We start from the raw sequence: 17,664 nt of genomic DNA on the forward strand, positions 1-17,664 counted from the left end.
ATTGGTATTTTTTTATGAGTAAAAATTGAATTTAAATAATACCCATATCTTATTTAACTAATTATGAGACTTCTCCTTCTTCTCTTCCTCCTCCACCTTCTTTCTAATCTGTTTCCATTTTAGAAAATCTGGATTAACTCTCTGCACAAATATTTGGAATTTACTATTCTTATATATTCTCTTATTTTCTCACATCACTATTATTATTTTACATATTCAAAGTTTATAACATTTATCTTTTAGTTTGTAGCACGGCTATTATTTTAATTGTATTTTGAACAATAGCGTAGTTGGGTGATTTATTTTTAACTCCAAAGATCCCTAAATTCTTTAAGTTCTATTATCTCTTATTTCCTTTTTTAAGGTATATATTTTAAATGCGTTATATTCTAGACTAGGGTTTTTTTTTTTGCATTTGTGACTTGTGTTTAGTTAGTCATTAATATTTTTGTGCATACCTGCCAGCCACCAAAAAAAGAAAAAGAAAAGAATTTTTGTACAATTTTAAGATATAATTGAAATACAATAAACTATGTATATTTCAAGGGTATGAGTTGATTGGTTTTGACTTATGTGGGCTCCTTTGAAACCATCTGCACATTCAAGATAACAAATATTTTTATCACCTTCAAAAGTCTCTTCCTGTCTCTTTCAGTTCATCACTCCTTTCCACCATACTGCTGTACATCAGTTTGCATGTTCTAGAATGTTATATAAATTGAATCATACAGTACATATTATTTTTTGCCTGGCTTTTACTCTGCCCACTTATTTTGAGATTCATCCATGTTGTTGCATGTATCAATAGTTCAATCATTTTTATTGTTGAGTAATATTTCTTTCCATGGATTAACCATAATTTGTTTACTCATTCTCTTGTTGATGGACATTTGCTTATCTCCAGTTTTTGGCTATTACAAATAAAACTGTTGAATAGCCAGAGTAATCCTGAGAAAAAGAACAGTATACTTTTTTGCTCAGGAGGCATCACAACACCTGACCTCAAAATATACTGCAAAGCTACAGTAACCAAAACAGCATGATACTGGCATAAAAACAGACCCATAGACTAATGGGACAGGATAGAGAACCCAGAATAAAGCCATGTATTTACAACCACCTGATTTTCAACAAAAGTACCAAGAATATTCATTGGGGAAAGGTATTATTGGGGGGGGCTGGCCGATGTGGGGATCCATACCTATGACCTTGGTGTTTCCAGCACCACACTCTCCCAAGTGAGCTATCCAGCCGGCCCCCTAGGGAAAAGATTATTATTAAATAAACAGTGCTGGGAACACTGGATATCCATATGCAGGAGAATGAAATTTGACCCCTATTTCATCAGGGAAATGCAGATCAAAACCGCAATGAGATATCATCTCATTGCAGTTAGAATGGCTACTTTAAAAAAGACAGAAAATACCTTATAACACCAAGGTCAAGATCCCCATACTAGCCAGCCACCCTACCCGCCACCAAAAAAGGACAGAAAATAACAAATGCTGGCAAGGATGTGGAGAAAGTGGGACCCTTCTACACCATTGGTTAGATTGTAAATTAATGCAGCCCTTATGGAAAACAGTATGGCAGTGGCTCAGAAAACTACAGGTAGAATTACCATACCATCCAGCAATCCCAGTACTGGGTATAAATCCAGAGGAAAGGAAATCAGTATATTGAAGAGATATTTGCACTCCTGTGTTTATTTCGGCACTATACACAATAGCCAAGATATGGAATCAACCCAAGTATCCGTCAACAGATGAATGGGTAAAGAAAATGTGACACACACACACACACACACACGACAGAATACTATTCAGCCATAAAAAAGAATGAAATCATTTGGGGCAACATGGATTAGCTTGGAGGACATTATGTTATGTGAAGTAAGCCAGAAACAGAAAGAGAAATGCCACATGTTCTCATTCATATGTGAAGCTAAGAAAGTTGATCACATAGAAGTAGAGAGTAGAATAGCAACTACCAGAGGCTGCAAAGGGTAGGGGGTAGGGGGGATGGGAAGAGATTGGTTAATAGATACAAAAGTACAGCAGGATAGGAAGAATAAGATCTAGTTTTCTATAGCACTGTAGGGAAACTATCATTAATGACTTATTGTATAGTTTCAACTAGCTAGAAGAGAGGGTTTTGAATGTTCCCAACACAAATAATAAATGTTTGAGGTAACAGAGAAAAAAATTAGCAGTTGCCAGGGTTTCAGGGGAGGAGGAAAGGAGGGAGGGATGAATAGGTGGAGCACAGAGGATTTATAGGGCAGTGAAGCTATTCTGTGTGATACTTTAATGATGAATACATGACACTATGCACTTGGCAAAACCCACAAAACTGTACAACACAAAGAGGGAGTCCTAATGTAAAATTGAGTTAATAATAATATATCAATATTGGTTCATAATTGCAACAAATGTGCCACATTAATGTAACAATGTTAATAATAGGAGAAATTATGCATATGAGGGGGTGGAAACTACCTGTACTTTCTGCTTGATTTCTTTTTAAACCTAAAACTGATATAAAGTCTATTACTTAGGAATAAAACAAATAAAGCTGCTTTGAACAAGTCTTTGAGCATATATTTCCATTTCTCTTGGGTAGAGATTAGTGGTGGAATGGGTGAGCAAGATGGTAGGTGTATTTTTAACTTTCCATGAAACTGCTATGCTGTTTTTCAGGTTGGTTGTACCATTTGCATTCCCACCAACAGTTTCAGATGTTCCACATCCTCATCAACATTATACAATCGATGTTTTTAGTTTTAGCCAATCTAATGAGTGGGCAGTGGTAGCTCATTGTGTTTTAAGCTGCATTTTCCTAGTGACTAATGATTTTGAGCATTCTTTCATATGATTATTTGACATTCATATGTCTTCATTGGTAAAATGTCCTTTCCTTCAAATCTTTTGATGTTTTTAGAAATTGGTTGTCTCTTATTCGTGAGTTTTGGGAGTCTTTATATATTCTGGATACAAGTCCTTTACTATATCTGTTGCAAATATTTTTTCTTAGTCTGTGGCTTGCCAATTCATTTACTTTTTCTTTTTCTTTTTTTTTTTAAAGAAGATGACTGGTAAGGGGATCTCAACCCTTGGCTTGGTGTTGTCAGCAGCACGCTCTCCCAAGTGAGCCACGGGCAGGCCCTCAGTTCATTTTCTTAGTGGTACCTTTATAAGAGCAGAAGTTTTTGTGCTGATAAAGTTTGATTTATCAACTTTTTCTTTTTGTTTTATGTTCTAAGAAATGATCGTCAAGCCCAAGTTGCAAAGGTTTTCTCCTGTGTTTTTTTCCAAAAATGTCATAGTTTTAGATTTTATATTATTATGAACTGAATGTTTGTGTCCCCCCAAATTTCATATGTTGAAATTCTAGCTCCCAATGTAATGGTATTAAGAGGTGGAGCCTTTGGGAGGAAATTAGGCCCTGAGGGTGAGCCCTCATGAATAGTTTTAGTTTCCTTATAAGAAGAAACAGGAGGGAGATGATTTTTCTCTTGGCTATGTGAGGATATAATGAGAAGATGGAGGTCTGCAAACCAAGAAGAGTGACCTTCTCTAGACACAGGATCTGCTGGTGCCTTGACCTTGGACTTCCGAGCCTCCAGACCTGTGAGAAATAAATGTCTGCTGTTTAAGCTACCCAGCCTATGGTATTCTGTTATAGCAGCTCAAACTGAGTAGAATATATACTTCGGTATATAATCCACTGTGAGTTCATTCTTTTTTTTTTTTTAAATATGACTGGTAAGGGGATCTTAACCCTTGACTTGGTGTTGCAGCACCATGCTCTCCCAAGTGAGCCACAGGCTGGCCCATGAGTTCATTCTTAGGTATGTTGAGAGATAAGGGATCATATTCATTGATTTCCATACAGGTATCTAGTTGATTCAACAATTCATCCAATTGACTTGTGTTTAGCTAAACATTAATGTTTGGATCAATACTGGCTAAGGAAAATTAAAGGCCATAGGCCCTTATATTCATTTATTCATTCACTCAAATATTTGCTGAGTATCTACTAAGTGCTAAAGTCACTAGTGGGCTTTGGAGACATGTGATGAATAAGATACAAACCTACCTTTAAATAGATTATACCTTAATTGTGGAGATAAGTATAAAAATAATTACGTGATAAGGGAAAAATATATCATAGCTGTGTTTTTCATACCATAGTCAATTTAAAAAGTTGTAGCTAGCATTAAAAAAAAATGAAATAGAGTAGAATATATCAGAGTGCATAGCAATAAAAGCATTCTCTTATAAAATTATATTTTAATTTTATATAATTTATAAGTCATGTTTATTGGGTTGCAATATAAAATGAATTTTTTACTACAAGTCTTGGTAAAAAAAAAAGTTTTCAAGCACTTATGTTAGAGATATATACAAAGTGATAGACACTCCAGTGAAAGGTGCAGCAAACATATAGCAGGGAGTTGGGGACACTCAACACAGAAGGGAAAACAGCTGAACTGAGTCTTAGGGGAATGTTTGGGGCAGCACGTTGCAAGGAGAAGGAATGGCATGTGTAAAGGCCTGGATGTATGCACAGCTACAATAAGTTTTAAGAATGGTGAGAAGTTTTCTGTACCAAGAGCAAAGAATGCTATGGGGTGGCCTAGGGCAAAGAGTGGGTGGAACAAGATGAGGCCAGAAAGACAGGCTGGGGAGATACTGGGAAGGGCCTTTCATGACATACTGGTAAGATTATCTTTCATCTCTGGGCCTGTGTTTCTCAAAGTGTTGGCCCAGGAACCCCTTTATTAGACTCACCCGGGGCAATGGTTCTCAAAGTTTGGTTCCTGGATGAGGAGCATCAGTATCACCTGGGAACTTATTAGAAATGAAAATTCTTGGACCCTGGCACAGACTTACTGAATCCAAAACTTTGGGGATAGAGCCCAGTAATCTGTGTTTCAATAAGCCCTTCAGGTAATTCTGATGCATACCACTGACCTAGGAGCTTGCCAAAAGGAGATGCCTGGCTCCCATCCCAGGCCTACTAAGTCAGAATCTCTGGGATGAGGAGCCAGAATACCATTTTTTATCAAGCTTCCCCAAGTAATTCTAATTCACTCTAAATTCTGAGAGTGACAGGTCCATGTAGCACATTATCAATTGTAGATTTTAGGATACTGGAGGAAATGTTAAGAACTGGAGCATCAATAAAAAAGAGGTGTCCCATCAGGGCTCCTAGAAAGGAAGACTGGACAAGCTCCCTGGTGACCTTGACAAGCAAAATTGGAGCCTGTCATTTTGATGCTTAAAATATTCCATTGAGAACCAAACTCCTTAGCGTGGCTTAGAAGGACCCACAGTACCCAGCCTCCACCTACCTCATCACTGCTCTTCTCCCCCATCACTCACCAGGCCTCAAACCTCTTCCAGCCCTTTCCTGTCTAAAGCATTTGCATCTTTAGTTCCCCCAGCTCTTCCCCAACATGGCTTGTTTTCAGGTCTCAGCCCCAGTGTCATCTCCTCAGAGAGGCCTCCCCTGAACACCCCACCCAAAGTGGCCTCCCATATTGCTCTCATACCATAGTATCCTGTTCATTTCCTATGTAGCATTTACCACAATCTGCAGTTCCTGGGCTTTTACTTATTGTCTGCTTTCTTTATGCTTGTCTGTCTCAGTAGACTATAAGATCCATAAGGGCAAGGAGCCTATCTGCCTTGTTTACTGCTGTCTCCACAGACCAGTTCCTGGCCCGAAATACTCACTCAGGAAATATTTGGTCAGCTTTATGTTCCAAGCCTGTGACTATGCTGAAATAGGCTGATCCCTTCCCCACCCTACCTATCCCATCCTTGTGGGTGGTGACTAACAACATCCCCATGCCATTAGACAATTCAGAAATGACATGCCCATTCACAAACCCAGAAGACAGCTAAATCCAGTCAACATGACTTTGGGTTGTCTCAACAGTCTTTAGGGAGTGAAATGTAAAGAAGGATGAAACTATACACTTGGCCAAAAAATATGGAGTGTAGTGGATTGAAGTATGTCCCCCCAAAACTCCCTGAAGCTTGAATTGTGTCCCCTAAGTTTTATGTATTAGAAACTTAGCCTCCACTGTGACTGTAAAGAGGGTGGGAAATCCTATTATGGTAATTGAAAGTTGGAGCCTTGAAGAGGTGATTGGATTGTACGACCATGCAGTGGTGAATGAATTAAAAATGGTGGTCAAGGGCGTGGTTCTGAGAGCTTTAAAAGAAGAGGAGAGTCTGTCTCTGCTTCCACCATCTTGCAATGTGAGACCCTTGGGTCTCTGTTGCCACTACCATATGGACTTTGGACCCTCCCAGCCTAGCAATAAATATCGTTTTTCTTTATAAATCACCCAGTTTCAGGTATTTTGTTACAAGCAACACAAACGGACTAATACATGGGGGAAATGCTCAAAATAATTGATACATCTTGGAAAGAAAATCAAAACAAAAGAGAGGTATTGTTTTTTTACCCGTTAAATTGACAAAACCATCCACAAGTATATGTACACTTACACACTTTGGGAAGGTGACAGTGCTATTTGGGGGGAGTCAGTTGGTAGTTTTGATCAAAAATGTACTCATACAGCAATTGTCCTAGAGAAATAGCATTATGTAGGCAGAAGGAAGCATGCAGTAGTAGTATTAGCACAGGTAATAAGAATAATAATACAAAAACATACAAAAAGATTTTCCAGGTACTGCCCTAGTGTCTCTTTTAATCCTCTGTCTTTTTACTAGGTGAACAATGTCTCTATTTTGTAAAAGAGGACACTGAGACTTAAATTATCCTAAATCATTGTACCTAGTAGAGAAAAATTGAATAGTCTTACATATCATTCATGGAGAACTGATTCATAATATTCCATCTGACCTCCAAAGTAGTAAGCAAAATAAGATTTAAATTAGAAAGATCTAATTTAAATGGAAAGATTCCAAGACACATTGTTTAAAAAAATTAAATTGCAGAAAAATATGTTACCATTTATATATAGAGAGATATTTAAGCCAAGAATACTCATTTTAATATATATTTATGTGATTTTTTTTTATTGAGCACCTATGGAGTGCAGACATTCTGGTCAAGGCACTTGGGAAAAATTAGCGAACGAAACATAGTTTCCCGGGCTGGCCTGTGGCTCGCTTGGGAGAGTGTGGTGCTGATAACACCAAAGCCATGGGTTTGGATCCTTGTATAGGGATGGCCAGTTAGCTCACTTGGGAGAGCATGGTGCTGACAACACCAAGTCAAGGGTTAAGATCCCTTTACTGGTCATCTTTCAAAAAAAAAAAAAACAACATAGTTTCCCATCCTTGGGGTGCTTACTTGTATTCTAGTAATGCAGAGACATCCAATAGACATAGTTTAAAACGTAAATTATTAAACAGGTGAGACGTGCTATGGATTAAATTGCGTCCTCCTTTATAAATTACACAGTTTCAGGTATTTCTGCTATATGCAACAGAAATGGACTAAAACAACATGTAAACACCTAATAACACCTGGAAAGATTCACACCAGACTCCTAACACTCCATGTAGCTGTGATGGGTATTGGGTGGAGAGCGTCATGAGAGGCTTTTGCTCACCTAGAATTATTTGAGTTGCTTTATGAAATGAAAGTCATCAGTATTTGAGTAATTAGAGATTACTATTATTATTATTATAAGTACTAATAATTTTTACCCTTCCTTTCAGAATAATTTAGTCTAAAATCAGGTAGGTGTGGCCAAGAAAAGTAGGAATCTGCAAGGGAGTGAGGGAAGGTAGCCTGGTTCAGGATGTAAGAGCCCAAGGGAGGTTAAAAGGGCAACTGTTAAGGGGACTTGAGGTGGTGATGAGAGATCAGTTACATACTAGGAGGACTGATCTGATAAGTAAATATATTGAGGATAATTGCAGACGGTTTCTTTACTGTTGGAGAAGAGTTACCCATACCGAAAGGGAGAAAACTAAATTGAATGCTCCAGTGTTGGACTGGCATTGGAATCTGTGAACTCATGGTTTTCAATATATACATAGTATTTATATATGTACATGGACATAGAAATAAATGTATACGTGGATGTGTATATATACTAATACATGTACGTTTTCTCTAGCTCTGTCTGCTGATAGGGTGCAATGGCAATGAACTGATTAGCGATCTCATCTTGGTTTCTAAAAAGCATTCTCCACTAAAAACAATCAGGACTTCCTGGAGAACTGTCTGATTCCAGGCTTGGGCCATGGAAGACGGAAGATAAGCCTCGAATAGCTTTTTTTTTTAAATTAATTTTTTAATTGACATAAAAGTCATATGTATTTATGGTGTTTCACATACGTTTTTAAATATGTATCCGTCGTGGGATGGCTAAGTCAAGCTAATATGCATTACCTCACATACTTATCATTTATTTGTGGTTAGAGAACTTAAAATTTACTCTTTTAGTAATTTTCAAATATCCAATACATTGTTATTAACTATAGTCACCATGGTGTACAATTGGAATAACTTTTTTTATCAGAAAATAAGGAATTGCTCCAAGAATGATGGGAGCATATCAAAAGGATGCAGAAGCCAGTTTGAAGAAGCTCCCACTGGCCAAGATGAGGAAAACTTAGGTATCAAATAAATAATGACAGTAATGGATCATAACCCATTGGATAAAATAGGAACCCGTGAGTCCAAACTAATGTAAGTATTAAAAATGAATAAATGAGAGTAGGTAATGCTTTCCTTATGTTAGAATGCCAACTTACAAATGTAAAGGGAATGAAGGAATTAGAAAACCGCTACTTGGCAACCATCATAGTAATCATTAATTCAGCCAAGAAACGTCAATGGATGCTAAAACTAGTGAGTGAAAGTTTCATGAGAAATGGAATATTTGCATAGTCTCAAAGAACTGCCCCACAAAACACTTTTAGTTCCTTTAGTGTGCTGAATGGTGGTCCCCCAAATTATATGTTCATGTCCTAATTTCTGGAAGCTGTGAATGTTGCCTTATTTGGAAAAAGGGTCTTTGCAGATATAATTTAAGTTATGGCTCTTTAGATGAGGAGATAATCCTGGATTATCTGGGTGACCCCTAAAGCCAATAACAAGTGTCCTTTTAAGAGTGAAGTTGAGGGATAGTTGACAGACAGAAGAGGAAGAGGCAAAGTGACCACAGAGGCAGAGATTGGAGTGATGTGGCCATGAGTCGAGGAATACCAAACAGCCACCAGAGGGTGGAAAAGGAAAGAATGGATTCTTCCCTAAGGCTTTCAGAGGAAGTGTGGCCCTTCTGACATCTACTGACTTCTGGCCTCCGGAATTATAAGAGAATAAATTTCTTGTTTTAAGCGTCCCAGTTTGTGGTAACTTGTTACAGTAGCCATAGGAAACTAATACAATCACAATGGGGAAAAAAGCGATCTTATAGTGGAGAACTCTGGCAGATACTACCGTAATCACATCATTAGTTATGGGACAAACTGAAATTGTTTGTCATAGAATAGGATGGAATGAGAAGAATATGACATCCCTTTAGGACATTCATTCCAGAGATACATGGCCTAAATCTAATCATGAGGAAAAATCAGGCAAACCCAAACTGAGGGACAGTTTACAACTGTAATTTTCAACAGAATCAAAGCAATGAAAGTCAAGGAGAGACTGAGGAACTCTCTCAGCCTAAAGAAGACTGAAGAAACATAATGATGGAATGAAATATATGAACCTGGACTGGATTATTTTCCTAAAAAGGTCATTATTAAGTCAACTTGTACAATTTAAATGGACTCTGAAGGGCCAGCCCGTGACTCACTCGCGAGAGTGTGGTGCTGAGAACACCAAGGCCCCGCGTTCGGATCTTATATAGGGATGGCCAGTTAGCTCACTGGTTGAGCATGGTGCTGAAAACACCAAGTCAAGGGTTGAGATGCCTTTACCAGTCTTTTAAAAAATAAATAAATAAATAAAATAATAAATAATAAATAAATAAATAAATGGACTCTGAGGATCAGATGGAGGTAGTGTATCAATGCTAATTTCCTGGTCTTGCTGATAGTATCCTAGAGACCTAGGAAAACTGATGATTTAGTTCCAGTCTAAAGGCAGGAAAACAGCCAGTGTTCCAATTCAAAGACAGTGAGGCAGGAAGAATTCATCTTACTCAGGGGAGGGTCAGCCCTTCAACTGATTGAGTGAAGCCCACCCACATTAGGTAGGGAAATCTGCTTTACTCAGTCTACTGATTTAAATGTTAATCTCATTCAGAAACACCCTCACAGACACACCCTGAATAAAGTTTGATGAAATATCTGGGCACTCTGTGGTCCAATCAAGTTCATACTTAAAATTAGTCATCACAGTATATACAATATATGTGTGTGTAAAGAGATGGGGGATGGGGGAAGAGAGAGAGAGTGTGTCTAGGTTAAAAAGGCGAAATTTGATAGCAAGAATTGATTGGTGTCTACCCAGCCCTGTCCAAGGGAGAAAGGAAGATGCCATTTCTTGCATGCACTGGAGGAGTGTGCCCTCACATGGGGATGGGACTGTGTTTCTAAAAGCCACCCACGGTCCAGATGAACTCTCCCTCAGATTGCTCATTTGCTCAGGCTCCACACAGCACCATCCTACCTCCTTTGTGAGTTTGGTTAGGGTTAATCAGCCCCTTTGCTGTAGTCTTCTTTGGATGTCTCTGATCATCCTTTCCCCTTCTTCTCTGGAAACTGCCATTGCCTGGCTTTGCTGCCCTCATCTCCATGGCTACAGCATGCAGGTTTACATGAGGAGACCCTGTGTTCCAAGCCATAGCTGAGTGGACAATTGGCCCAAGTCAGGCCAATCAGATACTCTGGTTGTGACAGAGTGATGCTGGTCAGTTGTCTTAGCAATCCCTTTGACATGATGATGTATATTTGTGAACAGTGAACACTGATTCAGAGAGAGAGAGAGATGTGTGCAGAGCTGAAGACGAGAATGGCTCTTGGGTTCAGCGAGAGTCCTGGATCCCATGGGATATCTTACTCTCCTAATAAATTCCCATTTTCTTTCACACAACTTGAAGCCAACTTCCATTACTGCAGTTAGACTTAATTAAGACAACCACCCAGGCAGTCTCACTTTCTGCACATCTCCTCCTCTGACACTGCTCTTCACCCAACACGGCCACCAGCAGCAATCAGGCCCACTGTAGCACTAGAGAAAACAACCCATGGTCTTCTTGCACAGACCCTTTGTTACTCTTACTTCAACAAAAAAATTGTTAGTTTTCAAAAGTCTCTGGGGAAAAAGGGAACTCTAATGATTTGTGAAACTACCTTCATATTTGTTTAGAAAATTGAATTATTCACTATTTGTCCATCTTCCTACCTCAGCTTCATCTTCAAACCCATTATGATATAGAAATAAAACCTTAAAGGCATGAGTAAAAGGTCTTGAGAATCAAAGAACCTGCAAGATTCCAAATATAGTGGTATTTTAACCCAACCTGTACCCTGTTCTCCAGCCTGTGTAGAATGGATGTTGGCTTTTCTAGATTTTTCCTCAATCTCCTCTTCTTGTCCCTTCTCACAGACCCATCTCAGGACAGCCAAACTCCAGTAATTTTTCCTGAGGTTATAAAAGGATCCTCCCACATTTGCTCAGACATAGTCCTGGCTGGTTTCTCTCTCCCACTTCTCTTTCTGTCTTCATTTTCCACCACTTACTCTGTCTTCTCCAAGTTCAGGCCTTTTTCCTCTTGTACATACCCACAGCAATGGGTCTTCACCTTGCCAGTCTTCCTGTGTATTCATATTCGTTTAAGGTCTGTCTCCTCCATTAGACCATGAGCTCACTGGGGAAAAAGAATATGCACCTCTTTCTCCCCAGCTCATTGAGACCCTCAGGGACTATTTACCTTTTTAATACCATTCTCTCTGCCTGGAGGTCATTTCTCTGTTCATACAAATCTTTTTCAGTTTATAAGTGTGGCTCTTCTAAAAATCAATTTCCATCCCAGCCTGTACGAGATTTTGCAGGCCTCTGAACACCTGATTTGCATATTTGCCTTCCTCCTTTCATCAGACTCTACACTTACATCTCCTCTCTCCTGGTATTTTGCAATCTTCTCAAGAAGAAAGTTTGGGGGTTCTGAAGCCAGTCTGGGTTTGAATCATGGGTCAGTCACTTCCCTGTGTAGCTGTGTGACTTTGGGCAAGTTATTTCACCTCTTTGTACCTCAGTTTTCTGTTAAGTGGGGATACTAATATCACCTATCTCAGAATTTTGGTGAGGATTAATTTAGATATTTTTGTAAAGTGCTTAGAAGAATGCCAAACACACAGAAAGTACTTAATAAATATTAGCTGTTACAATTAAATATCTAATTTGTTGCATTAGTTATCTACTGCTGTGTAACAAATTATTCTGAAATTTAGAGGAAACAGTTAGAAATGTTTGTCATCTTTCATAATTTCTGTGGCTCAGGAATTGGGAAACAGCTTAGATGGGCTGTTCTAGCATAGGATCTTTCCTGAGGTTATGATCCAGATGTCAGTGGGGGCTGGAGGATCCACTTCCAAGGCCTTGGTTCTTCTCCATGTTGGTCTTTTCACAGGGCTGTCTCATGATCTCATGACATGGCAGCTGGTTTCCCCCACTGAGTCCCCATTATGCAATCCAAGAGTCCAAGGCAGAAGCCCCAGTGCCTTTTATGACCTAGCCTCAGAAGTCACACATCATGTCCTCCAGTGTACTCTTACTGGCCACACAGGCAGCTCTGATTTAGTGTGGGAGGAGGTTATACTAGGGCATGAACCCCAGGAAGCAAGGATCATAAGGGGCAATTGTGGAGGCTGACTGCCACATTTGTATATTGTTTTCCTGCAAGGGAATTACACCAGTAGGAGGCTCTAGCAATCATAGACATCAGGATACATGCTGCCACCAGCTAGAAAAGAATTCCAAGGAAGAAGGAAGAAATGAACCAAAGGAACTAATTTTCCAGCCTTTTCTCTTGCCCATTCTCTCCTTGCAATCTCACTTCTAAGGACTGGATGACATCTGTGACAGGAGACAAAGTACATACAGCAATGATAGCCGAAGGGAATCAGGGAAAGTATCCCAGAGGAAGTGGTGTTTAAGCTGAGACCTGAATTATGAGAGGAAGGTGGCGAAGTGAATTGGAGAGGAGGATCTTTCAAACGGAAAACCACAGGTGCACAGGCCTTGAAATAAGAGAAAAGAGCCATAAGAAATCTGGTCTGACTTGAGCTGACAGTAATGAAAGAGACAAAGCAAAGTGGAAGAAATTAGTATGGTGTTTTCTCTTATAGAAAATTCCAATAGGAATTTTTGCACTAATGGAATTTTTTTTTATCTGCATTGTACAATACAGAAGCCACCAGCCACTTGTGGCTATTGAGCACTTGAAATGTGGCTAGTGTGACTGAGAAACTGGATTTTTTCTTTTAAAAGATGACTGGTAAGGGGATCTTAACCCTTGACTTGGTGTTGTCAGCACCATGCTCTTCCAAGTGAGCCACGGGACGGCCCTATTTAATGTTAATTAAAAATAAATACCCACACATGGCTAGTGGCAATTGAATTGTATGGCACAGCTCTTACAGTAAGAGACCTGCTTGAATAGTAGACAGGGTGACAGAGAGAAGGAGAGACTAAGCTTTGCTATCTAGGCAGTAGGCCCCTTCAGACTAGAAGGGACTGTGATAAACTAAACCCAGCTCATGGTAAGTGCTTGCCAACGGTTTGATGATGCTACTCTAGTACTTCTCCCTGCAAGGCTGTTTGTAATTGAGTTGGATGCTCTGGACAACGAGAGGGTCTAAAGACACAGGAGATGGGTTCTCTGATGGCAAAATTTGAGAGGTATTTTGGGTGTGGGAGCTTTTGTCTACATCTACCCCCTAGGGTCAGGGTCAGAGCCACTATTTTTCAAGAGGGTCAACAGTGTAATGGCTGTGTCCAAATGTGCACCTTCTAAGACAATTCAAGTAAGAGCTTTCATCCCACTTTCCCTCCCTTCCTTCCATGTCTTTGTGCTAGGCTTTGGGAAAAGAAAGTGGAACAATTTAGTACTTTCTCTTTTAAAAGCTCACAGACAGGAGAAGAGTATAAAAACGTCCACACACTGGCTGGTACCCAGATGTTTTGGGATCTGGGTTCTGGTGCTATCTTGCCAGAGTTACTCTCTATGCCCCCAGTTTTCCCATCTGTAATATGTCAGGGCTGAAGAGAATTTCTGAGGTCCCGCCCTCTCCTACTTCCTGGGCGCTTATGTAATGTAGCAATACGTGTAATCACACTGATCATAGAAACAGCAGCCACGTTGAGTGCTTACAAGTTCCAGGCACTGTGCTATAATTCTTCACGTTCGCCATTTCACTCAATCCTCACGGCTGTTGTACAATCCCCATTTTATAAATGAAAAAACTGAGGCTCCGTGAGTTTAGGTAACTAGTTCAGGTTCACATAGGGAGTAAGTAGTTGAGTTGCGAATTGAATCCAGCTGATTCCAAACCTCGAGCTCTTAATCACTTTGCTGTATGCATTGCTATGCATTGCTTCCCTTCACAGGTGGGTCGGTGACGAATGTTGAGTTCAGGCAAGGACGTATTCTTGTCACTTAGAGATTTATTTTTTTGGCTGCTGACCAGTACGGGAATCCAAACCTTTGACCCTGGCATTATAACAAACACCACACTCTAACCGACTGGGCTAACCAGTCAAGAGTTAGCACTGAGTTTTTTTTTTATAACTACTCTGAACTTAATATTTACACGCTGTCACTCAATTCTCACGGCAACTGTACAGGGTGGTCGGAGCTAGTGCTCTCATTGTACAGATTGGGAAAATAGGCTCAGAGAGGCGAAGCGGATAACTCAAGGTCACAGAGCTGGCAAATGGCAGGGATTCCACGCCAGGGAGTCTACCTGCAACTCTTTGCCTCGCACCTCTGTCCCCAGCCGCCCTCAAGCAGGTCGGAGGGCGACGACCGGGGGCGGGGCTGGGGCGGCCGCCGCTAGCCGGGGCTGCCCACGGCCCCGGCAGCACGCCTCCACTGCGCACGCGCTCTCGGGATCCGGGCCGCGGCGCGCGGCGGGCGCGAGGACGGCGGCGGGGAGCGTGCGCGCGGTGACGTGCCGGGCGCCATGTTGGAGGGCTGGTGGTAGGGGCTCGGGGAGGTGCTCGTTCTCTTGGTCTCGCTGTCTCTCTCGCTTCCCCCGGCTCCCTTCGCTGCCCCCCCCGGTCGCCTGCGTGCCGGAGTGTGTGCGAGGGAGGGGGAGGGCGTCGGGGGGGTGGGGGGAGGCGTTCCGGTCCCCGGGAGACCCGCGGAGGGAGGCGGAGGCTGCGAGGGACACCGGGAAGCCATGGACGTCGAGAGGCTGCAGGAGGCGCTGAAAGGTGGGGGTAGCTGCCCCCTCTCCCTTCCTCCTCACCCTCCGCTGCCCTCTCTCCTCTCCCCTCAGGGCGGGTGCCTCCGAAGGCCAGGGCCGGGCGCGGGGCGGGGGCGCGTCTCCCCGGTTCCCATCCCCCTCCACCTCCCCAGGGGCGGGGAGCCCTGTGGGCAGCTCCCTCCCGCCCCGCTCTGGGCTTTGTGTCGGCCGCCGGCGTCTGGGCTGGGGGAGGGGAGCCGGGGAAGCTCTGGCAGGGGCCCCGGCCCTTCTCTCACCCCTTCGGGGACCGCTCGAGGGCCCACAGCCCTCTTCTTCCCAGGCAGGCTCCGTTCTTCTCCAGGCCCCCTGCACGCCGGGCGTCGGGGTGAGAGAAAAAGTAAAAGGGGAGGTGGGGGAGGTGGTGGTAGAGCAACTTTTAAGTTGTCTCAGGAAGCCTTTTTCAGGGCTTCCGAAGTCATCCTTCGTCGCTCCCTAATTCTAAGGTGGTCGCCCTCCAAGCAACAGGCTTGAGAACGGTGGTTCTCAAACTTAGAATAGCGAGGTGTTGAGAATTATTTTTTGTCGTTCAGAATCACTGAGGACAGCTATTTGTGGTAGCTGGTATATCCTCAGAAGGCAGATTTGTGGACTTCACGTAGAGAAACAATTTGTGGGAATCTGGGCCTGGGGATTTTTATTTTAACCAGATTCCCAGTTAAATCTGATGCTGATGTTCCACCGACCACACTTTGAGAAACACTGTGTTGAGGATGGTTTGTGGAGAGGAGTTGAGTGCCCCCTTTAGGAGGATTCTTGTTATCTCTGAGGAGGGTGACTTGTTGAAAGAACAGGCAGGGTCGAGGTGCATATTTGATTGACAGGCAGATTTTTAAAAATTGCTTTTTAATGTGGGGAAGGACTGGAAGGAAAGTTTGTTTTTTAGGGGGCATTTGAGAAGTACTGATAACATTTGTTTCTTCCCTTATCTAGATTTTGAGAAGAGGGGGAAAAAGGAAGTTTGTCCTGTCCTGGATCAGTTTCTTTGTCATGTAGCCAAGACTGGAGAAACAATGTGAGTTGAAAACATGCATTTGTTGTCATAGACCTACACATCATTTTAAATTGCTTAGGAGAGGGGAAAAGTGTATTTGGAAGAATTAAATAATGCATTTTTTTGAATCGTAGGAGCTCTGGTCATTTAAAGAATGTAGTAAGTGTATATACTTTCCTGTTTTATGCATGCTCTGAAATGAATTTTTAAAATTTGTTAAAGTTTTCATTATATCTACCCTTTGACACACTTAGAGAACTTATTAGTCAGAAAGAGCCAGAGAAAAGAATGCCTATTCCATTATGACTTTTTTTGGCCATGAAAAACAGGCTTATTCCCAGAATATTGTGACTTTGATTCTGTTTCAGTCTTTTGTTGGTGGTATTTTCTCATATCGTCCTGTATCCAACCTTTTGTTGTCATTTATATACGTGGGTTTTGAAGTGTCACTTCTATTTATTGTCTTGAGGACTCAGGGTGATTATCTGACAAATTCCAGATGGTACAGTTTTGACTGTCCTGTAAACTTTCAAGGATAGCTAACTTGTTGCATATGCTCAGCATTTTATTAGGCTTGTTTCCAAGTGTTCTGAATCTGAAACTTACACTAAAGTTAAGGCTGTTTCCAAAAGGAACATTTCAGTTTATTGTTGTTTTGTAGTTTCTGTGGTAGGAGTTGTTTTCATAGTCTGGCTAAGTTAATTTGTAGAGGATAGTACATCTTTGATGACTTCCTTGTAGTCTTTTCTTGGAGTGCGGGATAGGGAGCAGGAGGGGGAAGGTTTCTTTGGATGCGACATTAATAAGTGGGCTGTCTGCCTTCAGCAACTGATGTGTAATGTCTCTGGCTTTATTAGCAAGTGTTCCTTTCACACAAGATTTGCTTATGGTTGTAGTCTATCCTTTTAATAACTAGCCTAATTTTAGAAAGGAAAAAACCCTCTGATGCCCAAATGCTTGATTTAATGGTGGTATAGACAAACCAAACCTCCTTAGTGTTCTATTAAAATATACCAGTAATCTTAAGAATGTGACTGATGTGTTCAATCTTGTATTTCTATTTATTACATTTTAAAAATGGAACACTCTAGAGGAATAAAAATCATTTTTACTTCTGAATTATAGTCTCATATAGAACACTTTGATTTAAAAAAATTGATGCAAAACAAGTAAATTGAATTTTTATAGATAAGCCTAAAAATGACTGGGTATAATCTTGCAAAAATAAATTAATTCCTAAAACAGAAATGCTTA

General features: G+C 41.0%; 1 protein-coding gene across 3 annotated transcripts in view; it reads left to right on the top strand.

Annotated features, from left to right (window-relative positions):
• The first annotated feature begins 15,129 nt into the window (after window positions 1–15,129).
• PPP4R2 (protein phosphatase 4 regulatory subunit 2) overlaps window positions 15,130–17,664 on the top strand; it is a 57,830-nt gene continuing 55,295 nt past the window's right edge. For 2 of the 3 annotated variants that reach the window (XM_063114830.1, XM_063114831.1), the window contains exons 1-2: window positions 15,142–15,387; window positions 16,350–16,431. In XM_063114830.1, coding sequence (XP_062970900.1) covers window positions 15,354–15,387; window positions 16,350–16,431 — 116 coding nt within the window. In that variant the 5' untranslated portion in view covers window positions 15,142–15,353. Of the gene's footprint in view, window positions 15,388–16,349; window positions 16,432–17,664 lie in introns of all 3 variants that reach the window. The other variant, XM_063114832.1, reaches the window with a different exon arrangement.

The sequence above is a fragment of the Cynocephalus volans genome, chromosome 11 (genome assembly GCF_027409185.1).
Source record: "Cynocephalus volans isolate mCynVol1 chromosome 11, mCynVol1.pri, whole genome shotgun sequence".
In the NCBI taxonomy this organism is placed as follows: domain Eukaryota; kingdom Metazoa; phylum Chordata; class Mammalia; order Dermoptera; family Cynocephalidae; genus Cynocephalus; species Cynocephalus volans.